The 27,043-nt window shown below is 37.5% G+C and overlaps 1 protein-coding gene across 4 annotated transcripts in view; it reads left to right on the top strand.

The window, feature by feature from the left end:
• The window catches only part of SLC12A6 (solute carrier family 12 member 6), an 82,693-nt gene that overhangs the window by 17,659 nt on the left and 37,991 nt on the right, over positions 1–27,043 (top strand). For 3 of the 4 annotated variants that reach the window (XM_008516340.2, XM_070584628.1, XM_008516342.2), the window contains exon 2: positions 25,676–25,720. The exons of the other annotated variant lie outside the window; for it this stretch is intronic. In XM_008516340.2, the coding sequence (XP_008514562.1) occupies positions 25,676–25,720 (45 nt within the window). The remainder of the gene's footprint in view (positions 1–25,675; positions 25,721–27,043) is intronic. 4 annotated transcript variants of the gene reach the window in all.

The raw sequence follows: 27,043 nt of genomic DNA, 5'->3' as shown, positions 1-27,043 counted from the left end.
TTTGTAATAAGTGACATTCCCAGGCTTAATTTAGTTATTCCATAGTGATTGCTTTGGTCGAGGAAGAAGTGACAGATACATCTAGCTTGAATTTAGTAAGGCTTTTTATTTGGCATTTTCCGTGACAGCCCAGAAAGTATCCACTTGAATCAAGTGTTGTTTGGTAAGTGAACAACTGATGGGAATATATTATCTAAATTGTATTTATCTTTATTGTAGGGTTAAATTAGGGAATATGGGGAAAACCTGAAAGTTTTGTGTGGTTTTTTTTTTTTTTTTTTACTTTGGAGTAAAATGTTCTTGAAGATAGATGGTGTCTTTGGAGCAGTTGCTTGAAATGCACTAAGTTTTAGTCCCCTGTTCGTCTGAGTTAAAAATTGCTAAACTGATCCTGGTTTTGTTGCTAGTACTTCTAGCACTAGCCAGGTATGTGACCAGTTGCTTTTTGTGCTTTTTTTTTTTTTTTGATGAGAAACATTGGCCCTGAGCTAACATCTGTGCCAATCTTCCTCTTTTTGCTTGAGGAACATTGTCCCTGAGCTAACATCTGTGGCCAGTCTTCCTCTATTTTATATGTGGGATGCCACCACAGCATGGCTTCAAGAGTGGCGTGTAGGCCTGTGCCTGGGATCTGAACCTGCAAACCCTGGGCTGCCGAAGGAGAGTGCACCAACTTAACCACTGTGCCACCGGGCCGGCCACTGTGCTTTTCATTCTTTATTTGTGAGGAGAGAAAAATACGTGCTGTCGTATAAATTGAACATATTTAGAAAGCAGATCATCCTTTAAAGTGTGTTTTTTAAAAGATGAGATTTATTTGAACTAAGCAGGTAATTTGAGATAAAATATATGAATACAGACATCTAAACTAACTTTATTTTTTATTTTATTGTGGTCATATTGGTTTATAACATATAAATTTTAGGTGTATTTCAACTTTTGTATAGACTGCATCCTGTTCACCACCAAAAGTCTAGTTTCCATCTGTCACCGTACCTATGTGCCCCTTTACTCCTTTCACCCTCCCCGACCCCCTTCCCCTCTGGTAACCACTGCCGACTGAAATAGTCTAGGTAATATTAGTGAAGGAGTTTATTCAATAATCAGAGTGAGGAGTTCAAGCCCTGGGAAACAGTTCAACAGAGTGTACATGCGGAACTGCTCCCAGGTGTGTGTGTTTAAGTGCTGCTTATATATCTTTCACAAACACTGTACATGCAGGGAAGAGGGGGGAAGAAAACCAGGTTTCATATATGTTAAAAAGGGATAGGGTACATCTTTTTCCTCTAGACTTTACATTAAAAATAACATAAACAGGAATTTCTTGGTTATACATCAGACAAGTTCAGGGATGTTGATGTTATCTATGTGGAGGGAGGCAAGGACCAGGGTCCTTAATGATTCCCTTAATCTCTAAGAAATGCAGCTGGGGATGCAGGAGCTAGGTACCCTTTGTCTTTTCCCGTTGCAGATTTCTCCAGCTGGCATCTTCAGTCATGAGGTGTGAGGTTGCAAAGTCATTTTGACACAGGCCACAGGTGGCCTGCACGGCTGCTTCACAGTACAGCATGGATTTTATTGTACTGACTTAAAGCCTGTGCAGTTTGTTGGATTCACCTGTTAGACCAGGGAGAGGGGTCCCAAAAAATCTGTCCACACCACCAGTCTGTTCTCCATATCTATGAGTTTGTTTGTTTATCTTCCACATGTAAGTGAAGTCATACGGTAATTGTCTTTCTCAGTCTGACTTATTTCATTTAGCATAATACCTGCAGGGTCCATCCATGTTATGGCAAATGGCACAGTTTTGTCTCCTTTTTTGTGGCTGAGTAGTATTCCACCGTGTCTATCTACCACATCTTTATCTATTTATCTGTTGATGGGCACTTGGGTTGCTTCCAAGCCTTGGATATTGTAAATAGTGCTGCAGTGGACATAGGGATGCATATATCTTTTCAAAATAGTGTTTTCATGTTCTTTGGATAAATACCCAGAAGTGGAATAGCTGGATCTTATGTATTTCTAGTTTTAATTTTTTGAGACATCTCCATACTGTTTTCCATGGTGGCTACACCAGTTTACATTCCCACTAGCAGTGTGTAAGGGTTGTTTTTTCTCCACATCCTCTCCAACACTTGTTATTTCTCATCTTTTTGATAATAGCTATTCTGACTGGTGTGAGGTGATATCTCATTGTAGTTTTGATTTGTTGAACATGTTTTCATGTGCCTGTTGGTCATCTGTATATCTTCTTTGGAAAAATGTCTGTTCAGATTCTCTGCCCATTTTTTGATCGGGTCATTCATCTTTTTGTTGTTGAGTTGTATGAGTTCTTTATATAATTTTTATATTAACCCTTTAGCAGATATATGATTTACAAATATTTTCTCCCAGTTGATGGGTTGTGTTTTTGTTTTGTTGATGGTTTCCTTTGCTGTGCAGAAGCTTTTTAGTTTGATGTAGTCTCATCAACTAATTTTAAAAAGTACGTTAATCCCTGCCATGCTAGCTAGTAGAATGTCCATCGAGTAAAACCCTGCTTAATTTTGATTTCGAAGGGAAGAGCAGAAGCTTCCCTAGCGTCTGTCTTGACTGTTTTCCTCCTCTCCAGTCCAGTTTAGGCGCCCCATCCTAGGTTTCCTCAGCAACCTGTCTATCGAGTCAGCACCTCCCATACTCTGTATTGTAATCATCTGTTTACTTGTCTCTCTCCCCCAGTAGACTAACCTAGTCTCCTTGAGGGTAGAGACCTTTTGGAATCATTTTTGTATCTCCAGGTCCAGGTGAATTACACATAATAGGCAATTCAGTGAGTAGATTTGTTCTCTGCCTTCTTTATTCTCCAAACACATGTTCAGTGCAAATATCAGGCCAGGTGTGGTACTTTTTTCCTAAGGCTCCAAAGGCATAGGAGGTATAAGTTCCCCAGCAAAGGTGGCAGAATGGCTTTAGAGCCAGGAACCTGGCTTTGAAGCCCAGTCCTACTAATTATTACTAATTAGGAGTAGTGATAATTTGTATTATTACCTGAGTGACTGGGCAAGTTGTTTAACTTCTCTAATCGTTAGTTTACTCATTGATAAAACAAAAGGAATAACAGTACCTGCTTTACACAGTGGTTGTGAATTACATGGAATTACATGGAAAAATATAAGGCACTTAACACATGACACAGCACTCAAAGGTAAGAGCTACCTTTTACTTCTTATATTGGGATTAATGGTTTAATAAAAACAAAAAGAAACTGCTTTGAATAACAGATGGAAAGAATAATAATATTGCCTGGAGGGGACCCTGGACAGGTATGGCAGAGGATGGGACACAACTGATTGTTGAAGGGAGGTCTAGAGAAGACAATTACAAGCAATAGGAAGAATTAGAAGGTATGAGAGGAAGATGTAGTGCATATGGGAAACAAAAGTTTAAGGTAGTTAGCACATTGGGCCTGTGGTAGAGAGAGCTAAGAGATGGGGCTACTTAATGAAGTGTTATCAATTTCATCCTCTCTCCACTCTGGAATAGTGATGTTAAAGCCTTTTTAGAGATAAGAAACTGAGGCTGTAGACACTAACTTGCCTCAGGCTACAAGGTGAGTAGTAGCAGAGCCAGTGTGCAAACTTCTAAATTTTCTGTGCTTTCCATCATACCATGATGCCAAGTCCTAGCTTAATAAGAATAAGAGAAAGTTACTTTATATTTTAATGTGCATGCCACAGGATTTGATGTGAGCATTATCAAACCTGTGATTTTTTTATAACAATACAACAGAGTTTTCCTGTTTATTACATTTACTTAATCAGGTATAAATGTTACATTTGTTCATTTATTTATTTATTGAGTTTAGGTATTTCTGTGAAATAATTTTCCCAAATCCTCTCACTCCTCAGATCTTCTTAAGAGTGTCTAAGGATTAGACAGATTTTGACTGCTGAATTTGCCTTCACTTGATACAGATGGCAGGTTGCAAGGTTTCCCCTTCCTTTGAAATAGAGTTCTAAGGAAATTTTCAGAAACAGACCTATAGCAGAAAAGAAAGGAACATATTGGAGATGAACAGCATCTCCAGACATTAACTCTCAAGTAATCCAGATGGTATGAGAGCGTACTGTGAGAGAGATTTCATGTTAAATGGAGTTTAAATTTTATTAAGAACTCACAAAAGTTAGACTGTTAAACTAAACGTTAGTTCTGCTAGTTACCCATGAAAGCTTATGTTCTAAAGAAGTTGATATGACTACTTTCTTTTATTGACTGACGTTAAAATAGGTTAAATAGACAACTAAAGAGCTGCTTTGTATTGATAAAAAAAATCTGTAGTGAAGATTTAAAAGCTTTATTTTTATTTTTTTAACTGTTTAGATGAGGTTTTTACCAACTCAACTAACAAATTCATATCTACATGTTTTAAAATCTCAGGGTCAAAAGTTTATCCTTAAACTTGGCTTGATGAGGCATGTTTTTCTGCCTGCCTCCCCACCCCTCAATCGTTGTCAGACAGACTAACAACTCTTCCCGATTCTTTTTACCATGTATTTTTTTTTTTTTACTGTATCTAAGACCTTAGTAAAAGAATACAAATTTGAGTCTGATTCCTTTCAGTTCTTTACATCTTAAAGCTTTATTTAGATTATTGACCCTTCATCATATTACACTCTGACAATCTTGAACACTTCTTGTTCCCTATTTCAATACTGTTATCACCAGATTTTTAGAGTCTCCCACTCCCCAAATTTTTCTTGCTTAATGTACCAACCTTCTGTGTACTATCTGCTGCTTTTGCTCCAAAGGAGACATACGAGATCAGAACTGATTTAATTCTATAAAGATAAAAATTTTCCAAAATGTACATGCATGCATGCATATGCATATTGCTTATTTTTATATTTTATAAGTATATTTATATTTTCTATTATATTTATAACTAATTTATGAATATATTTACATTTTATATTCTATACTTAAAGCAACATTTACTTTAGGATTATAAAAACATATTTAGTGTAATTTTAGCATGTTATAAAATATTCAGAAAGTTTTCAAATTTCAGACTGAATTCGAACATAAGGCATAGCTTACAAAACTGATTATAAGCTGGTAAACTTTAAAGAATCTAGCATTTTTTGCCTTTGCCAGGTTGAAAGGGGAAACAGTTTTACATTAAAAAACGTCATCGACATTATAGTAATAATTGTTGAGCACCTACTATATGCCAGGAGCTTTTCAAATACTGCCCTGGTGTTTGTGAGGATCAACCACCAGGGCAGGTAACCATTGTCACTGTTTTAGAGATGAGGAAAGTGAGGTGCCGAGAAATTAGGTTATTTAAGTTGTAGGTGTGAAATTCAAACTAAAGTCTCTGTGGCTATAGCCTTTTTTCTTTTCACCACACCATCCCTCTACGTTAAACACTTACATAATTATTTATGTTTTATGAACTAGGCTGCTGTGTTTTCTCAGTAGTTACTAATTCTTAGGTTCCATTTCTTTTCTTCATATCTTTATTCTTCTTTTCTTTGTTTTCAGGGATTTCTCAAAATTAATTGACAGTAACTTGCTGCTTCTACCTTTTCGTGTGTTGGCTTGCTTTTTTATTTGGTGTAGAGTATTTCCAAATATAGAAAATTCTTTCACATGATGCTAAAATTGAGAAATCTGAACAGGCAAGGAACTGGGCTTAACCTGATAGTCCTTATTAGCCCTCCACTCCTTGAATTTCTACAGAGATGCACACTTAGGGAGATAGGAATAGGAGGCTTGAAGACTAAAGGTTAATGATGGAAAAAATGGGGATATGGAGTAAGTGAAAGAATTCAATTTCAGTGTAACTTTTAAGAGTAAATATACCTCTGAAGGTATCAAAGATGCGTTTATTTTAGTGTGATAGAAAAAACTGTATTATTTTATTTCATAAATCTTATTACTTAAAATGAAGCTAGGTAAAAACACAAGCCTGTTTAGAGAAAAGTACTAATATAGGTAGAACATAGACATGGTAAAGATTGAATATGGTGCATAAATAACATAAATGATTTTGATGCATTCCAAACCCCCATATAGTGAATTAGATCTCATTTCCTTTCCTGTGTGTTCTTTATACTGCAGTGTATATATAACCTTTTTGTGACAAGAGATTTCTGTGGTTGTATTAGAAATGGTGAACCTATAGTAAGAGTCCTTTTCAAAAGCCGTCTTCATCTTTCTCCTACCACATAGCCTTTGTTCACATATTTTTCTTCTGCTTTCTACTCCTTGTCTACCATAAAAATTTGCACAAACCCACGTCATCTCAAGACTAGGCTCATACTCACTTCCTCCAAGATGATTTGCCTAATCCTCTACCCCATCTTTAATTATTCCATCAGTATCCATCAGCACTCAAATATACTTTGCAGTGTGCCCTGAACTTGCAATAGCTTTGTAATTATATTTATCTCTCTTCAACTGTATTGTGAATTATATGAGAGTGAGGGATACTGTTTTAATATTTTTTGAAAATTATATATTTTTATTTTTTTATTATGGAAAATTTCAAACTCACAAAAGTTAAGTGACTTTCTATTCATTTCTCTTACCTGTTGATGTTTTTCTTTATTTTTAGATGTTCTTTATATTTAGGGATATCAACCCTTTGTGATTGTAAATATTCCTTTTAAAGTTTTATTGAGGTATAATTGACATAAATTAAACTGCACATATTTAAAGTGTATAGTTTGATGAGTTTTGACATGTGTGTACAACCCTGAAATAATTAGCGTAATCAATATCATGAACAGTCCATCACCTCCAAAAATTTCCTTGTACTCTTTTATATCCCACTCGCTTAATTCTCTGGTCCCCAGGCGACCATTGATCTGCTTTCTGTCACTATATATTAGTTTACATATCTTAGAATTTTATATGAATGGAATCATACAGTCTGTGCTCTCTTCTGTCTGACTGCTTTCATACAACATAATTATTTTGAGATTCATCCATCTAGTCAGTATCCTTTAAATCTGACTAACTTTCAGATCTTCCTTATTTCTCAGAGCTTAACCTTTAGGGCTGTAGTTGAAAATGATTCAACCCACAAATGTCTGGACGTCACAGATGCTTTTTAAAATTTTGACTTACTGCCGAGGTTTAAATGTTTTTAGGCCTAGTCTGTAAACAGGAATTGCTTTCCAGAGAGGGTTCTGGGAAGGTGACATCTCACTATCCCTCTGTTCCTAATTCTAGCCTATATCTGCCTCTGTTGAGCCAAATGGCCCCTGGAGCCAATGAACAGTTAGGTGCAAGTGAGGCCTTGGCTCTCTGGAAGCTCCATCAGGGAGAGCTGGCCCAAGACTTGTTTCTCAAGGGCTGGACAAGAGCCTTGGGGTGAGGATAAGAAGGGCAGATTCAGGAAAGAGCTTGGCTTGGTAGAGATCCATGGACTCCTGGGCAGAAGGAGAAAGGGAAAGAGCCAGTGGACTGCTATCTCCCTATCCCTGAGGCTGGGAGGTATAAAGAGACCTCAGAGCCTGGAGGCTTCTTCCTGGGCCGGCACAGGGCTGGCGGCTTGCCTGCTGCACTGCCCACCTACAGGAGTAGATCGCTTTGTCTTTCTGTTCCCTTGAGACTGCTATCACTTGCGGTCCTCCAACAACGAAACCTAAGCCCCTCTGAGGCAACAAAGGAAAACAAGCCATCTGGGGAAGCCAGGCAACCAGAAAGAGAAAAACCTCTTAGAATAAACAATGTAGTGGACCAGCTAAATAGAAATGCTAGAGGAGACAGTAACTTGAGTATGAAAATAATAAATAATAGAAGCATTTAAGGAAGTTGAAGTGAAATACAAAAAGGAGTAAAAAATTTATGGAGCAAAAACTATGATTTCCCAGGTAAATACGTATTACCACCTGACTCAACCCGTGCACACACACTTCTGTTTTTGTGGGTTTTTTTGTTTTTTTTTTTTTACTATCTGCACTAAAATGTAAGCACCATAAGGGCAGAAACTTTTTCTTTTATGTATACTGCTGATCTGTTGTCAACACTCAATGCCTAGAACACTATCTTGCACTTAATAAGCACCCAGTACATGATTATTGAATAAAAGAATGAATATGATCATTTATTGGCCCAGAAGATCAAGTGGAAGAAATATTTCAGAGCCAAAAATACAAAGAGATTGGAAAAAGAAAAGATGAGAAAGCTGGAGGATAGATTCAGGACACCTAACATGTCTAATATAAGTTCCAGACAAAGGAACAAATGGAGAAGCAATAATTTAAACAAATAGAAAAAAATTTTCTGAGCTAAAGACATGAGTGTGCAGAGTGAAGTTCCCGGGAAGATCAGTGATGAAAAACACACACCTGGGGTTATCCTGATAAAAATTTTGAATTCCGAGGATTCATCTTGGAGGCTTCTAGGTAGAACATGTTATACCTTTAAAGTATCAGACTGGCATCAGAATTCTAATCCACAACACTGGAAAGTAGGAGATGGTGGAAGAGTGTCCACAGATCACCAAGAGAAAAAGACCATAATCCCAAATCCCTATTCCCAGTGAAGATACCACTCTCCCTACAAGGGGGAACTATATTATCAATATACAAAAATTTAAAGAGTCTGTCACCCACCTAACCCCTCTGAAAGTATTTAAGAAAGGTTTTTAGCCAAATAAATGAGCCAGAACAGAAATCACAAGGTGAAAGGGATAGAAATAGTGGAAAATGACAGACTTTCTGGGAATGTGCTATATAAATGCTAAGTAGGGACTCTAACGCAAAGGGATATACCTTAGGGAACAATTCAATAATATTTATGATGTAAGAGTACGAAATATGTCAAAGCAGAACCTCAAAATTGTGGGAGGAAAAAGAGGTAAAAGCTTTCCAAATGGAGATGAGGCGGGGAAAAAGTGCCAATAGGTACCTGTAAAGCTGCTCAGCATCTTTAGTCATCAGGGAAATGTACATCAAAACCACAATGAAACACCACTTCACATCCACTAGGATGGCTTTCATCAAAAAGACGGGCAATAACAAATGTTGACTAGGATGTGGAAAAATTGAAACCTTCATATACTTCTGGTGGGAACATAAAGTGGGGCAACCAGTTTGGAAAACCATTTGGCAGTTCCTCAAAAAGTTAAACACAGAGTTACATATGACCCAGCAATTCTACTCCTAGATACATACCCAGAAGAATGAGAATATATGTCCACACAAAAACTTACACAGGCATACCTTGCAGATATTGCGTGTTTGATTCCAGGCTACCACAATAAAGCGAATATCACAATACAGTGAGTCAGGAATTTTTTTATTTCCTAGTGCGTATAAAAGTTATATTTACACTCTAGTGTAGTCTATTATGTGTGCAATAGCTTTATGTCTACAGAAACAATGTATATACCTTAATTAAAAAATACGTTATTGCTTAAAAATGCCTACCATCATTGAGCCTTCAGCAAGTCGTAATCTTTCCTGGTGGAGGGTCTTGTAAAAAGCACAATATCTGCAAAACGCAATAAAATGAGGTATGCCTGAACAGGAACGTTCATAGCAGCATTTATAACAACCAGAAAAAGATAGAAACAACCCAAATGCCCACTAATTGATGAATAGATAAAATGTGGTATATCCATATAATGCAATATTATTTGGCAATAAAAACAAATGAAGTACTAAAACATGCAACAATATGGATGAACCTTGAAAACATTATGCAAAGTGATAGAAGCCAGTCACAAAAGACCACGTGTTATTCCATTTATATGAAATGTCCAGAATAGGCAAATTTATAGAGACAGAAAATAGATTTGGATTGGGCAAGGTAGGGGAGTGAGATGGAGATTGACTGCTAAAATGGGAGCATGGGTTCTTTTGTGAGGGACCAAAATGTAAAATTGTGACAGTTGCACGACAATGTGAATATATTAAGAAACATTGAATTGAACACTAAATGGGTGGATTATACAGTATGTGAATCATGTCTCAAACTGTCTTTAAATAAAAGGACTAAGTACTGATAACATGCAACAACTTGCATGAATCTCCAAGGCCTTATGCTGAATGAAAGAAGCCAGTATCAAAAGGTTACATACTAAGATTCCTTTTATATATTTTTTAAATTATGAAAGATTGCGACACATATACTAATAATCAAAACATACTTATCTATGTGTGCATCTGTATATATACATATATGCACACTAAAAACAATATTTTTTAAAATTTCAACATACAGCATGTACAGTAGTTTTCTATTTTAACTTCTCTGTATGTTTAAAAATTTAGAAAATGTTAAATTCAGCTTGCATTACACAGTTAACCTTTGACCATGACATGAAATCAGTATAGGCTTTTAAAATATCAGAAATGTTTACCATATCCTCTTAGTCCCCATAACACAAAGCTTTATTAGCTCCTTAGAATTTGAGTGTTTGGATCACTTCCCTCCCTTCCTTGTTAAGGGGGTAGTCTATATGATCAGGCCTTATTCTTGCAAAACCATCTTTTAAAATGAAGGCAACATGAAATATGTTTTTCTACAATGTATGGAAAATAATTTGGATCATCCACAAAGCCAAAGAAAGATGTAAAGTATCAACAATGTGAATGTTTGCAGCAATCCCCAAATCCTTTCTTCTTTGATACTTCTTGCTGAGATTTCTCTTTTCTAATTTAACTGTGTAAGTACTGCCCTCTTCTAAAATTTATACTTTTCTTGGCTGATTAATTTGTGGACTTGGCCCAGGAAACTGTCTTTATTTTTATATTATAGTGTGGGCTTTATTAAATCTGCTTTTTGCTATTATGCTTGCTCTCTTCCACTGGTTATAAACTGTGCATTAAAATCACAGCTATCTTCATGACAGGTGAGTTCTTCAACTTCTAGTGAGTTGACCTGCATATTATTTAGGAAGAGTTTCAACGAAACTTAGTTATTCATGAGTTCAAAACATAACTTACTTCATTTTCATTTTCTTTACACAAATCTGAGGCCCAAACAAAAAAAGTGGTTGTCCGAGAACGTCTCTCTTGCTTGGGACACTCCTAAACAGCACTCGTTTCCTCAGGGGCCTCTATTAATGTAATGCTTATACTGAGCATGTGCACAGAATTTGAAGGATATTGTTGATGAGCATCCAGTTTTGGTGGCAGATCTGCCTGAATCTCCTAGTGTCTCCTTCCACTTCTTCCTGCTTGGAGCCCTGTATTGCCCCCCAGGGCCATCAGTTTCACTTCCTCAGGACAACATTGGGCTGTCCCGCTCCCTGCACTACAGTAGGCCCCTGCTACAAGAGATGTGCTTGAGTGGCCTGGATAAGACTCGTGACTGCTCCTGGTTCTTGGTCCACTCCAGCTTCAGTTACTTTCCTGCTGGCTGCTTTTGTCTCACCACCTTTTCTTTAAGCCAAGTCAGATGGATCAGAGGGAAAATTGCTAAGTGAAGTCTCATAAATTTCTTCAGGACTTGTGTATAGTGTTCTCTGCTCCCATAGACATGTTTGGCTCTGCTTTTTCTCTGCTTCCTGCCTTAATTACCTTTCTCATCCTTTTAGTGTCTAGATTTGTTGGGGAAAATTGGCATGACAGCATTGTGGTCATAGTTTGCTCAGTGATTTTTTTGTTTTCTTTTATGGTTGCACTTTTTTCTGTTCTCTTATTTCCAAGGCTTGATCTTAGCTCCTCTCTCTTTACATTGACTTTTAAGAAAGTTTATCTTTCTGTCTTCAACTCTATGTTTTAATGATGACTTTAAAATCTTTTTTTTTTTTTGGAGGAAGGTTGGCCCTGAGCTAACATCCATGCCCATCTTCCTCCATTTTTTTTTTTCTTTATTGAGGAAGATCAGCCCTGAGCTAACTACTGCCAATCCTCCTCTTTTTGCTGAGGAAGACTGGCCCTGAGCTAACATGCATGCCCATCTTCCTCTACTTTATACGTGGGACATGTATCACAGCATGGCTTTTTGCCAAGGGGTGCCATGTCCGCACTGGGGAACCGAAACGGTGAACCCTGGGCCGCTGAGAAGTGGAACGTGCAAACTTAACCGCTGCGCCACCGGGCCAGCCCCTTATCTTCCTCCATTTTATATGTGGGACGCCTGCCATAGCATGGCTTGATAAGTGGTGCATAGATCTGCACCCAGGATCCAAACCAGCGAAACCCGGCTGCCAGAGCAGAACATGCAAACTTAACCGCTATGCCACCGGGCTGGCCCAAAATCTTTATTTCCTTAATTAACCTTTTATTGAAACTAGTCCTGAATTTCTGTCTCTGGGTATTCTTCTTGGAAATCACTTCACCATAAGTCAAATAACAAACCTGTACTGAACATTTTATAGCATGTACAAAGCTCTATTCTTATAAAAAGTTGTAGTTGTCACAGCAGCATTAAAATAAAGTTCTTGCCCTGAAAGCACTTACACGAGCCAATAGGGCCCTGCCTCCACCCCTACCCCTCAACCACAGATTGATTCACTGGGCCTCCTGTTATTCTCTTTTCTTTTTAAAAACATTTTTTATTCACTTATTTATTTGTTTCCTCCTCTCATTCTTAATCTTGGCAGCTGTGTTGCTGTGGGGCAGGAGGTGGGGGAGTTACTTCCCAACTAGGCGAGCTATGAAAAGAGCCGCACAAATCCACCATTTCCAACCTTAACTGGGCTGTTAACACTATTCGAAAATTCTTCATGTGATCCGAGTTAGTCTCCTTTCTCTAAGTTCCTCAGGAAACTTAAAATGCTCAAGTCCCCAATTGTCCATTCCTGTTGTATTCAGCATATGACAGAACTTCTGCTTCACAGAGTAAACAGGATTTTCCAGATGCCTCTTCCCAAATTCTTACCAACACCTGTATTGACACCCATCCTTTACCTTCCTCCTCCTCCCCCTCCTCCTCCTCCCCCTCCTCCTCCCCCTCCTCCCCACCCCCACCCCCACCCCCACCATCACCATTTGTGTACCTGTGCTCTGGAGTCTTTCTTGCCTTCTCTTTCCTGTTTTCTACTTCTTTATTGACTCCTTCCCTTCAATATATTAAAATACTCACTATCTCTTTTTCCCCCTGCCTCTCCCTCCCCCTTTTTCTCTCTCTATTCCTCTCTCTCACCAATTGTTGCTCATTTAGTCTCCCAAATATTTCTCAGATCTCTCCCCTTCTCCCCATCCTGCTACTACATTAGTTCAGGTTAGTACATTGTCATTTCTTGTTTCTTGTCTAGTCTCCTGGAGCCATCCATTACAGTAACTACCAGAGGAATTTTTCTCAGATATAAATCTCATCCTTTTACTCCCTCCACTTAAAACCCTGTGGTGTCTCTCCATTGCCCACAAAATAAAGTCTATACTGCTTAGCAGATCATGCATGTACCTTCATGATCTAGAACATCCCACCTTAACAGCCTCTTGTCTATCACTCTTTCATACATACTGAACACTAGATATAACCAGTGTTCTTGCATGTCTCTGTTGTTTCCACACATTTATTTGATCTTCCTGGAGTGTTCTTTCCTCCCATTACCAAACAAACAAATACTCTTCCTTTAAGACTGAGCTCAGGGGCCAACCCGATGGCATAGTGGTTAAGTTAATGTGCTCCACTTCTGCGGCCTGGGGTTCGTGGGTTCAGATCCCAGTCATGGACCTACAAACCACTCATCAAGCCATGCCGTAGTAACATCCCATGTACAAAATAGAGGAAGATGGACACAGATGTTAGCTCAGGGCTAATTTTCCCCAGCAAAAAGAGGAAGGTTGACCACAGATGTTAGCTGAAGGCTGCTCTTCCTCACCAAAAAAAAAAAAGAAGACTGAGCTCAAACATCACTTCTTCCTCGATGGCTTCTCTTTTGCATTCTCTAGGGAATGTAATGTGATGTACACACTCCCATATCTCTTTGTCTATACCGCTAATATAGTACTTTAATCACCCTGATGTAATTAGTTGTCTTACCCATATGTGCTGTAAGCCCCTTAAGGGTACCTATTGTGTTCTATTCGTCTTTGTGTATCCCCCAGCACCTAGCGTATAATCTGACACTTACAAGCGCTTAGTAAATATTTGTTGAATTAATAGGTTGATTAATTAAAAGATAAGGCAAGGCAGCATATACCCAAGAGTTCAAAGGAAGATTAAAACCTGTTAGAAAATTAAACCTCAGGGTAGGCTTAAGGAAAGAAGCAGCACTTGAGTTGGACCTTTGAAGGATGTAGAAGTCAGGTAAGTGGAGAAGAAAGAGAAGGACATTTTCAGTGAGAAACTGACATAAGCAAAGATGCATAGGTCTAGAACCAAGGCCCACAAAGCATTCCGGAGAGAGTGGAGCAGAGGGTTCATGACTAAGGACAGCAGATAATAGAAGGTTAGAGAGGAGTAGACTAGTGCTAGTTTATAAAGGGGCTTGACAGCCAAGATGAGGTTGTTGGAGTTCATCCTGTAAGCCAAGGGGTCCAAACAAGTAAACCAGGATCTATTTATAGGTGTTTAAGCCATTAACCTCTACTACCACCTCCACACCCAGCCTGAGAATTCACGGTGGCAATGGAGGCAGAGCCCATTTCTTTTCATGGGAAAAGGAAGGCAGGCCTTCCCTTTCCTTGGAGACTTGGATCAGCACCCCCACATGATGTCAGGATATAAGTAAACAAGAAGTGAGAATGATCTTCTCTTCAAAGTGGTTGGGGACTTCTGGCAGTGACACTTGGAGACCTTTGAAAGTGTTTGTTTTTTAAGCAATGAAGCAACCTGATAAAGGTAGAATTTTAGGATTGTTAATATGGAGGAAAATGTAGGATTGTTTGAAGGCAGGAGAATTGGTAGCAGGGAGAATAATTGAACTATTTTAATGGTCCAAGCTGGAAAGGATGAGAATCTAAATGATGGCGGTGCAATGAAAAAGAAGAGGTTGGTATGGAAGCCACCATCGACTGGATTTGGTGAATGAGGGAAGGGGGAGAATCAAAAGCTGGAAACACATGCTGACTGGTTCTGCTTCTTACCGCTTTTTTGTCAATGACAACACTCTTCTCCTTTCCTATCAGTTAGATATATATTAGGTACAATATATTTATATGTATGATGATATAGCATATATTTTTATCATTATATGTTAGTTGTAATATATACCCAATGTTATATACAGGTATATTGTTAGGTATATATTTCTTATTTATCTCCCGAGCTTATCCTTTGGCTGTGTCCTCATTTTCAGTCCCTCTGACTTGAATGTCTCCCTTTTCCCATTTTCTCTAAACCATTCTGCTTTTTTTTTTTTTAAAGATTTTATTTTTTTCCTTTTTCTCCCCAAAGCCCCCCGGGTACATAGTTGTATATTCTTCGTTGTGGGTCCTTCTAGTTATGGCATGTGGGACGCTGCCTCAGCATGGTTTGATGAGCAGTGTCATGTCCGCACCCAGGATTCGAACCAGCGAAACACTGGGCCGCCTGCAGCGGAGCACGCGAACTTAACCGCTCAGCCACGGGGCCAGCTCCTAAACCATTCTGCTTTTTGATGATCTGTCCATCCTTCAAGATTAGCTCAGTTGTCTCCTTGACACAATCCCTGACCATTCTTTCTTTTCTTTTTTTTTTTTTTTTTTCCAGATTTTATTTTTCCTTTTTCTCCCCATAGCCCCCTGGTACATAGTTGTGTATTTTTAGTTGTGGGTTCTTCTAGTTATGGCATGTGGAATGCTGCCTCAGTGTAGCCTGCCATGTCTGCGCCCAGGATTCAAACTGGTGAAACCCTGGGCCGCCGAAGCAGAGCGCAAGAACTTAACCACTTGGCCATGGCGCCGGCCCCTTTATTTTTCTTTCCTTTTTGATTCTCACGGTATTTGTACCTATGACAGTTATTTTTATTGTTTCATATTTATTTGTGTATTTCTTTCCTCTCCAAATTTTTTGAGAACAAAGGGTCACTCTTTTGGTTTCTCTAGTGCCTGGCACAGTACCTGACATGTAGTAGGCATTCAGAGAATTGGTTGAATTAATAAAAACAACTACCTATTACTGCTATCTTAGGGACCATGCTAGAGATGCTTGTTAGCACGTGGATAAATTACAGTGGTCTAATAATGAGTATGCTTGCCTGTCTCTAATAAATGTGGAATTCATTTCATTTTGCATGTTTCACTCATGTTTTCTTACCTGTAATACTACTTTCATTTTTGGACTTCTACATAGTTTCAGTTGTTTTCCATCCTTTAGACCTCCAAGACTTTTTCTAATATGACCCAACCCTTCCAAGCAAACCATCCCAGAGATATGCTGTGTTTATTCCTCCCCTGTGATTTTGAGTTCTCCATGGTTCTTAAGGTTTGTAGAAGTTCTACTTAAAGCTTACGCTGCCTCGATCCATGTTGCTCCTCTCCTTCTTGGAGCCTTGCAGCAGTAACAGCTAATACCACAGGTTATTGGCTGTACTACCTTGGGTGAATCGTTTCAGCTGTCTCTGAGCTAGTTTCTTCTGGAACATGGGAATAATTCTTCCTCTTGAGTTGCTGTACAGATTTGGTATGACGAGTAGGAAATTTTCCCTAAATTTAGTCATTTAGAGACTACTTTTATAATCTTTCCATTTTTATGTATCATCTTTGCATTTATTTAATATTCTTAAATTGAGTCACTGCTTTTCTGGTTTCCTTTATAAAGGAAACTTTGTCACTAAATGAAATACCAGCATGCTTGCCATAAATAGAGTATAAACTAAAAATAGATGTAAAACAAATGATATTAATCTTGCTAGATACTGTTACCAAGCAGAGGCTCTGAGCCTGTTAAAAAAGAGATCATCAAGTTTTGAAGAGATGTTCAAGATAGTCTAGCACAGACATAAAAAATGATATTTGATGAAGGGCTTCGACTCTGTTTTAACAGAATTAAGGCAGGGGTGGGTGGAGAAGGTGGAATCACATCTTGATAATCTAAAATCACAGTTAAAACCTACCAAGATGTTCAGGACAAAATGAATTTAATAAACTTTTAAAGGTAAAATTATAATAAATGTTTATGAATACTTGTATTCTTACAGAAGTAATCAGAAGTATAAAAATAACAAAAATAAAACGGTTACTAAACTTTTTCAAATATTAAAAGTAGAAACTTATTTACTGTTCTAGGTGGATATCTTTATCTCTTCCTAAGTTCTCTACCCCTTCAGGCCTGACTGTCTATTGGATTCCGTAACCACATGAGCTTCCCTTTACCTTCTCATGCTGGGGGGGTGGGAGCACTGAAGGGAGATGAGCTGTGTCTTAATGGGGTAAGTAGTGTTTCTGAGTTCTTTATGTTTCAGTAGCTGTGATATAACTATCTGTTGTCACTGTGTGGTTCCACGCATCTGATATATATTTTGCTGATTTGTAATTTATTTCATAAATGCCTTGTTGTAGTTTCTTTTACCTTAGTTGTTTCATCCCTGGATAATTAAGAGTTAACTATATTACCAATATTTGTTCTTGAACCTAAATTTTATAAACAACCAGCATAATGTAATAGAAAAATCAGAATCCAAGTTCAAGCCAGTCTTTGAAGTTTACACTCAGTCTGCCTTGGCCAAACCATTGAGCCTAACTTACCTTTAGCTTCTTTATGTATTTCCTGCCTGTATCACAGGTATATCATGAGAATCAAATGAAGTATTTGAAAACATTTTTAAAACTGTAAAATGTTATTAAATGTAAGATACTGTTATTACCACCATTCTTCTTTAGTTTCTTATGTTGAATTTGACTTTTCAACTAGATTATGAGCTTCTTAATGTCAGGAAATAGCTTATGCTCATTCCCTTATTCCTCACAGTATCTAACACAATTTTAGGCATGTTTAAAACTTATTGAATTAAATTATCATTGTTATTTGAATTGGAGTCATTAATAAATTTGTACTGGAAATGTATTACAGGCACTCCTGGGTAATTACTATTATAGTTATTTTATCAAAAAAATCCCAAATCATGTGTTAATGCATATTTAGTGCAAAGTGTAAATGTATCAAACTTTGAAGTAAGACTAGTAAATCAAACTATTAGTATCACATGATTGTACATTTTTAAGTCGATGTGTATATCAGTGCCAAGTATTCACCCACGTTACTTTTATGTTTTCCTCAGTATTATTGTACTGCAAAATGTTTAAAGTTTAAAGTTCTAAGAAATATCTCCAGCTACCTAAATTCTAATTTTTACCATGATTATTTGCACACTACAATTTTTATTATTTCTCTTGATCACTCCATGGCTTATCGCGGTTTTCTTGAGTCACCATTTAATTAGTATCTACCATATCTAATCCTCACAATAATTTTCTGTGGTGTAGTGTTATTCCTGTTGCATAGATAATAAATTAAGGCTAAGAAATATAAAATAATTTTCCCTGAGTTACATAAATAGCGTATGGTAGAGCTGGATCACACCTGAGTGTTACCTGCTTCTAAATCCTGTGTTCTCTTTCACTGTGCCTCGTGTTTGCTCCGGGACAGCTGCTCAGCTATCACAGTGGGCCCCCCTTCACCATCTTCATTCGTCATCACCATCACCGCTCTTCTCCCAGTCTTCCATAACTCAGTAAATGGCATTTCTGTTTGTCTAACTGCTCTGGAAAAACCTTTGACTCCTTTTTTTCTCTCCCACCCCATATCCAGCTCTTATGAATCCTTCCTTTGAAACATATCCAGCATCTGACCACTTCTCAGCACCTCCACTACTTCTGACCTGATCCAAGCTAACATAATCTTTTCTTGGACCATTGCACAAGCCTCTGTTTCCTGCTTCCTCACTTGCCTCCTGTAGTCTATTCTCTAGACAACAGCTAGAGCCTTCATGTTAAAACATACAAACCTTCCAATAGCTTGCTACTCAAAGTAAAATCAAAAGTCCTTACTGTGTCCTACAAGGCGCCCTACATGATCTGCGCCCCATCCACACCACACATATCCATCTCTTATCCCATGTCCTATCACTTTAACCCTGCTCTTCTGTCTGGTGACCTGGCCTCCTTGCTGTTCATTGACCAGGCCAACACACACCTGCATTAGGGTCTTTGCACTAACTGTTCCCTCTGCCTGGAGTGTTCTTCCTGCAGATGTTTGTATGGCTAGATGCCTCACTTCAAGTTTCTGCTCAAATGTCACATTATCTGAGAGACTCTTTTAGACTCGTTATCTAAACGAGCACACAAACAATCCCCCCTACTAATTCTCTCTATTCCCTTACTCTGCTTTTTTGGTCTGTTTTATAACTCTTATTGCTCTCAACATATATGTTGTTTGTGTACCGTTGGTCTCTCCCCCACTAAAGTGTAAGCTCTTTGATGGCAGAGATTTTGTTACTACATTTCTAGTAATTAGAATAGTGTTTCCTATGTAGACAGTGCTCAAAAAATACTTAATAAGTGAATGAAAGAATTATAAATTTTAAAGTAACATGGAATTACTTTTGAAGACTAACTCATGAGCTCTCCTTCCAGAAGGTATCATCAGCCTGTCGACTTTCACCATCTTCACTAGATTCATCATCATATCTTTCTGAGGTGTCTGAAGTAGACTGATAATTGGTTCTCCATTTTCACTCTTGCTCCCTCCATAATCCATTCTCCAATCAGCAGCCTGCATCTTTTAAATAGTTAATCAGACTTGTCGTGCCGCTAATGAAAACCTCCCAGTTGTTTCACATCAATGCTACAAAATGTAGCTGCAACCTAATTTGCTGACCTTTTTTTTTTCAAACCATTTTCTAACTCACTGTACTTTAGCCACATGAATGTTTCCCAAACATACCAACCTTCTTCCCATCTTAGGGCCCATGCATAGCTAATCCTCTGCCCTGATAGTCTTTTTCAAGATCCTTACATGTTTGTCTGCTTTACATGCAGGTCTCCTCTTATAGGTTACCTCCTCAGAAAGGCCTTCACTGTCCACCCAATCCAAAATAACCTTCCATTCACTCTTCTTAATTTTGGCTTATGCTAAGTGTTCTTTATCTTTCCATATCTGCATCAGAACAGGAAATTTGTCTTTCTTATTTACTGCTCTCTCTCTAGAACGTAGAACAGTGCCTGGGACTTATTAATCACTCAGATATTTAAATGGATGATTGGATGAATGAATGAATAAATGAAGCAAGCTGTATAATAGTCATCTGGAACATTTGGTAAACCTGTAGAATCTCAGGCTCCTCCCATAAGATTGAGTCATTAGAGTTAGTTGCGTGACCCAGGAATTTGTGGTTTAAAAAATATTCCAAATGATTCTTTTGACTAGTCAAATTTGGAAAATAATTAGTTTAGTGGAAATATTGCTGAGTCAATGAATGAGTAAATGGGAATGATGATCCAGGGAGTTATCTTTTAACTTTGGTATATTGATATGAATTAATTGTACATTTCCCAAATTGTATACTATAGAACACTAATTACATTAGATGTTTAATGAAAAACAAGTTATCTCTTCTGATATATTTAGGATTGCCAAATATTATATTATTCTTTTGGAGATTAGCCAGGCAGCCATTAGCATATTGAAGGATATGAGAAGTTATACATTATAGAAATCTACTTGACTGTTAAATAGATTTGCCACACTTACCTTCCCTGCCACAAACCATTTTCTCACCAACTCTCTATTAATATACTAAAGAATATGCACTATCCACTAAGGAATATGCACTGTACATGAAGTACAGTCCATGGTTCAAGGCTGCTACCACAGCTTATTCTTTCCATGGTTAGCTGTCGACACAAATCGCTTACGTGGCAGATAGATTGAACTAAACTGTAAATGTCAGCAAAAACTATCTTTTTGGGGTGAAGAAAACTCTGAATACCTTTTAAAAATTATATTCTTATTAAAGATTCAAATCAAGATCTTTTTTTTTGGCTGAGAAAGATTCACCCTGAGCTAACATCCATGCCAGTCTCCCTCTGTTTTTTTTTTTTTGTTTTTAGTATGTGAGCCACCAGCACAGCATGGCTGCTAACAGAGCAGTGTAGATCTGTGCCCAGGAAATGAACCCAGGCTGCCTAAGTGGAACACACTGAACTTAACCACTAGGCCACCAGGATTCCTTTTTTTTTTTTTTTTTTTTTGAGGAAGATTAGCCCTGAGCTAACATCTGCTGCCAATCCTCCTCTTTTTGCTGAGGAAGACTGTCCCTGAGCTAACATCCATGCCCATCTTCCTCCACTTTATATGTGGGACGCCTGCCACTGCATGGCTTGACAAGTGGTGCCATGTCTGCACCCAGGATCTGAACTGGCGAACCCTGGGCCACCGAAGCAGAACGTGTGCACTTAACCACTGTGCCACCGGGCCGGCCCCTCCACCAGGATTCTTATGATGATGATGCTGCTTTGGTTTTTTAAAAAATCAGAGTTCAGAAAAGTAGACATGTTAAGACTGGTGATTTCAGGTGTTTTGTATCCTGAAATAGGTTTTTTAGATAACTTTTAGATAATATGGGCTGTAGCATAACAAGCTAATTGTCCTGATATATATGCACTTGATCATGCCTACTTCTTTCTCTAAACATTAGGCACCAGTTTCTGCTATTGATCGTGTTATTTAGTGAAATTCCTGATTTTATCCTTAATGAAGACTAAAACCTTCTACAGTGAGTTTTAGCTGCAGGATACTGGCTAGTCTTCATGTGCTTCAAATTCTCTACCAAGAATGGTAGATAAAGTGATTATCAAAGGAAATACAGAAAAAGGCGATTGCTATGGACAAACTAAGGGAAATAATAAGGCTCTTCAGAAAAACTATTTACAGAAGCAGTTTTGCAAGTGAGTACCACCCACAGTCATTTCTCTCTCTCTCTCTCTTCTCCAGGGCACATGGCGAGAAACTAAATAAAATCTTTGTTCTTTACCATTTACCCAGGATAAATGAAATATCTTGAGCAAATGCCTATTTGTAAAACTATGTGACTACTGTTAGAAAACAATATTTTCAGTTCATTTTTCTGAGTGCATTTACCTGTTGTGAAAAGGTGTACATTTATTTTTTATTTGAACTACCATTTTGACTGATAAGAGTGTCACAGGCTTTTGATTATAACCTGGTTATATTATAGCCTAGGAGTAGCTTAATTTAGGAAGGCCGTTAAAAATAGTCACATTATTGCCAAGTTGTTCCTATTACAGGAGGTAATTTGGTTAAGATAAATGTCATGTTGAGTAATATTTAGGACAACTCCTAGTCTTAGGCAAACCTGGGTGTGCCCTCGCTAATGAGATAGGCAGGAAAAATGTTAAATGGGAGAGTTCAGCTATAGGACAATAGAAAGGTGCCCAGACATATCTCAGAGCAGTGTTAGGATGACTACACAATTTGGATTGCATACCCGGAAACGCCCTTCAGCTTAAACCCTTTTGCCAATTGTGATTTTTACAGACATGGCTAGTTTCATTCTAGTAAGTGCATGAACCTGTTTACTCCCAGATTTGCCCTTGTTTCAGCTTTTACATGTATTAATGAAGCATTTACAGCTTCTTGGAAGTTAGTCTTCAAATTACCAAATAAGGGTCAAGTAAAGATTGCCCCACGTTCCTTTAATTCTAGTAAGTGAAGAACAACAGTCTAGGTTGAACTTGCAGAGAGCTACACAAAGATTCATTTCTACTCATCTCAAATATAGGAGGGTGTTCAAATAAAGAGTCCTGACTTGACAGGAAAATGCACATACATCATGTATGCACAGCTCAGAAGGCAAGGAAGTGTACAGTACAGAAGGAGGTAATTCATTTTCGGGGAAAAAAGTCATTTATATCCCCCCCTGTAAATCATACCTACTGTACCTGAGTTATCTGAGAAGTTTGTCTATTTTTATTCATAGATAGATTCCCTGGCAATTCCAGGTAGCTTGTTTTAGGCTACTCTACTTTGTTTTAGAACAAGACAGTTAAAATTACAGAGTATTGAGAAGCATGAACATAGGTTCTCAAAACGTCAAGACTCTATCTCTGACTTTTCTCTTTTGGCAGTAATGTGATGTATCTTGGCCACCATTAACCCAGGCATTCATCTTCTCAACTATAAACTATATTAAGATCTAAGGTTCTCAACTTTGTTCTGTCCCAGCACACCTGAGAGATAGAGGCATCCTCATTAATGACGGTAGCTGGGAGTCAGAATCTTGAGAAGGGGCGTTGGCATGATTTTAGCAAGAAAAATAGATGATACTGATAACCCCTCTCCAACTTTTCCTTTAGAATCACTAGAGTAGATCCATGATGACCAAAGTTCTTCCAGTTCTAAAAGTCTGTGATTCTTTGTCTACCCTTCCTTCCATGCTATTATGTACCTGCTTCCCTATAGTGCTAGGGCCCAATTTTTCCCCTACATGAGAGAGCGGCTCTAATACATTAACTTACTGTGGAACTGTTAGTCCTACTTTGTCTTACGTGCAAGAACAACCCCATATTCATTACTTAGATAAGTAAGGCAAGTTTAAATTAAAAACTGGGAATTCACTTGCTGGTATGTTGGGGACAAAATCTTAGAATACAAAAATTTGGAATTTTTTTTCAAAACTAAATTAAGGAAGAAGATCTTCTAAAAATATATCTTAAAATGCTCATATAGCATTTAAAACTTGAGTTGTAGGTTCAGGTTTCTACCTTACTTCTTCCTTGATTAGCGTATATAGAGTATACTCCAGTATGCACTATACATCAGAAGCCAGACTTTGTTAAGTGTTCTGATTGGTTATTTCTGTTGAGAATGCTTAAAGTGTTTGATTTAATTAAGTTATTTATATGAAACATTTCTATTTATAAACACCATGGAAAATATTATTTGAATTTTGTATAAAATAGTAATTCTAAATCTTTTTGTATCTTGGACCTCTTTGGCAGTCTGAAGCCTACAAATTCATTTTCAGAATAATGTTTTTAAATGTGTAAAATAGGGGCTAGCCCGGTGGCATAGTGGTTAAGTTTACATGCTCAGCATCAGTAGCCCAGCGTTCACAGGTTCAGATCCCAGGTGCAGACCTACACACCTCATCAAGCCATGCTGTGGTGGCGTCCTACATACAAAATACAGGAAAATTGGCACAGATGTTAGCTCAGGGCCATTCTTCATCACAAAAAAAACAACAAAAATAAATGCATGAAATAATATACACACATAAATACATATATAGGATTAAAAAGAACCCTATTATACTAAAATACATTTATGAAAATATTAAATTGGTAATCTAGTAAGTGTTTCTTTATCATTGCATTGAATAAGACCTAGCAGCCATTCTAATAACTACTATAATTTCAAAGTAGTAATGGACTTGAAAGATACTATGAGATATATGCAACAATTGTAAAATGATATGAAAATAACTGCTATTTATTGTTGACAAAAATCACAAATACTTTATGTAGTTTGTTGCATACATCATATTTGGAGAAAAGATTAAACTTCAATTAGAGTTAGTGAAAATGAAGATGTAACTTTTTTCCAATAGTTCACAGACCCCCTGGTCCAAAATTATTTTTATTGCCCCAGACACATTTGAGAAAGCCAAATGTTATCCGCAATATCTCAAGAGACTTAATCTTAGAGTAAAATGGAGCTCAGAGTCTTTTCCATATTTAGCCTTTAATGCTTTTCAAGCATTTAAAATAAACAAGTGGTTGGTTGTTAAATGGTGATTGTCAATATCTCTTGCATTAGCAACTTGGCTTATTGCCACTAATTTAATTATAGATTCCTGAAGGAAGAGATATTTATAAAAGCCAGTTTAGTCATTTCATCTTAAAGTCAAATCAGAGCATATGTGCTAGTAATAATGAGTGCTTTACTTGTGTCTTGACTTTGAGCTGCCATGGTCAATATGTTCCTTTGTTAGTGAAGAGAAAATGTAACTCATGTCCTAGGCCCTGAATCAGCCTTCTACTTTATGGAACTATTATTGCTTGGTCAAATTTGTGTGATTATTTTTTTTACTTTTTATTGTAGTAAAATATATATAACACAAAATTTACCGTCTTAACCATTTTGAAGTGCACAATTCAGTGGCTGTTAGTTATATTCACAATGTTGTGCAAACATGACTACTGTCTATTTCCAAAGTTTCTCATCACTCCAAGCAGAAACTCTATACTCAGGAAGCAGTAGTCCCCCCATTCCCCCCCTCCTCCCCAAGCCCCTGGTAACCTCTACTTTCTGTCTCTATAAATTTCCCTTTTCTAGATGTTTCGTAGAAATGGAATCATACAATATTTGTCCTCCTCCATCTGGCTTATTTCCCTTACCATAGTGTTTTCAAGGTTCATCCATGTTGCAACATGTATCAGAATTCGATTCCTTTTTATGGCTGAATAATATCCCATTGTATGTATATACCACATTTTGTTTAGTCATTCATCTGTTGAAGCACACTTGGGTTGTTTCCACCTTTTAGCTATTGTGAGTAGTGCAGCTATAAACATTGTCGCAAAGTTCCTGTTTGAGCGCCTGTTTTCAGTTCTTTTGGGTATATACCTAGGAGTAGAATTGCTGGGTTACGTGGTTATTGTGTTTAACTTTTGAAAGAGAGCTGTGTGATTTTTTTTTAAATAAATATCCTTTCATTAATGTTTCTTGAGCATTTAAAAATTTTTTTGCTTATTGCCTTGGTTGACTTTTGTTGCTGATTTTTAAGAAATTATTTGTTTTGGTCATTCATGGTTTCTTTTCTTTTCAATTGTTTGTTTTGCAGACCCGAGTCAGAACTCCATCACAGGGGAACACAGCCAGCTGTTAGGTATAGTATTACTGTGGGGACTGACGCTCTCTGAAGTCACCCCATCCCCCCTTATACTAACAGACATTACTCCCTTCTCTAATTCTATTTTCTATCCCCTCCTTTTCTACTTTTCATTCCTCAACTTTTTTTCCTGCTGTTTTTATTCCCAACTTGGTAAGTTTTAGGAAACTACTTCTGCAATTGATTGCTAAGACTCAATTTAGTTACATTAAAAAGTAATTTTACATAGTGTGTGGTTTAAAAAAATCTGTAAGATTTAGAGCTTTTTTTCCAAAATAATTTTGGAAAGGATATTATAATACTCTACAATATCTTGAGCTTTGCAGCTATTTTGCCCTTTTTGTTATTTTTCTTGGTCTTTTGATCATCTTCTTTTTAATTACTGAAAGTACTTCATAAACAACATGGCTTTAGTGATAGAAATTGATGTTCTAGTTCCTTATCTATGAAATAAGTTATGGAAATGAATTAATCTCCTCTGGGTACAGCTTATTTAAATTGCAGTAAGCTTGTAATTTGACAAGAATTTCACAACATCTCAGAACTGATACATTTTTTTAAAATTTATATTTATTTATTTTTGAGGAAGATTGCCCTGAGCTAACATCTGCTGCCAATCCTCCTCTCTTTGCTGAGGAAGACTGGCCCTGAGCTAATATCCGAGCCCCTCTTCCTCTACTTTATATGTGGGATGCCTACCACAGCATGGCTTGACAAGAGGTGCCATGCCCACACCGGGATCTGAACCGGCGAACCTCATGCTGCCAAAGCGGAACGTGCGCACTTAACCGCTGCACCACCGGGCGGGCCCAGAACTGATACATTTTTAAAACATACTCTGGTGAGGAATTCTGGTGAGGAATTCAGACAATAAAAAAAGTAAATATGAAGAAAGTAAAGTCCTCTAAAGTATCTCTTCTCCCCACTGCCTCTCCTCTACTCCCCTGAGGTACTTGCTGTTGATACTTTCTTGGGCATTCTTCTAGAAATTTTTAATTATATATGACTATCATTTTTTTCCTATCAATGGAGTTATATTATACAGACCATTCTGTGACTTCCTTTTTTTCAATGACCATTTTATTTTGGACATCTCATATCAATACATAAAGATCTGCCTCATTCTTTGTGATAGTAGAGGAATACAATGGAATACTATTCTATAATTTTAGTCAGCCAGTTACCTATTCATGAGCATTTAGGTTACTTCCAGGTATTCTACTGTCACAAATTATGTTGCAGTGAACATCTTGTACGTATATCCTTGTATTCTCATTGCCAGTGTGTGGGATAAATTCCTAACAGTGGGATTCGTTGGTC

Source organism: Equus przewalskii, chromosome 1 (assembly GCF_037783145.1).
Source record: "Equus przewalskii isolate Varuska chromosome 1, EquPr2, whole genome shotgun sequence".
Lineage (NCBI taxonomy): Eukaryota > Metazoa > Chordata > Mammalia > Perissodactyla > Equidae > Equus > Equus przewalskii.
The sequence above is the reverse complement of the archived record's forward strand: the minus strand, read 5'-3'. Positions and strand labels throughout refer to the sequence as shown.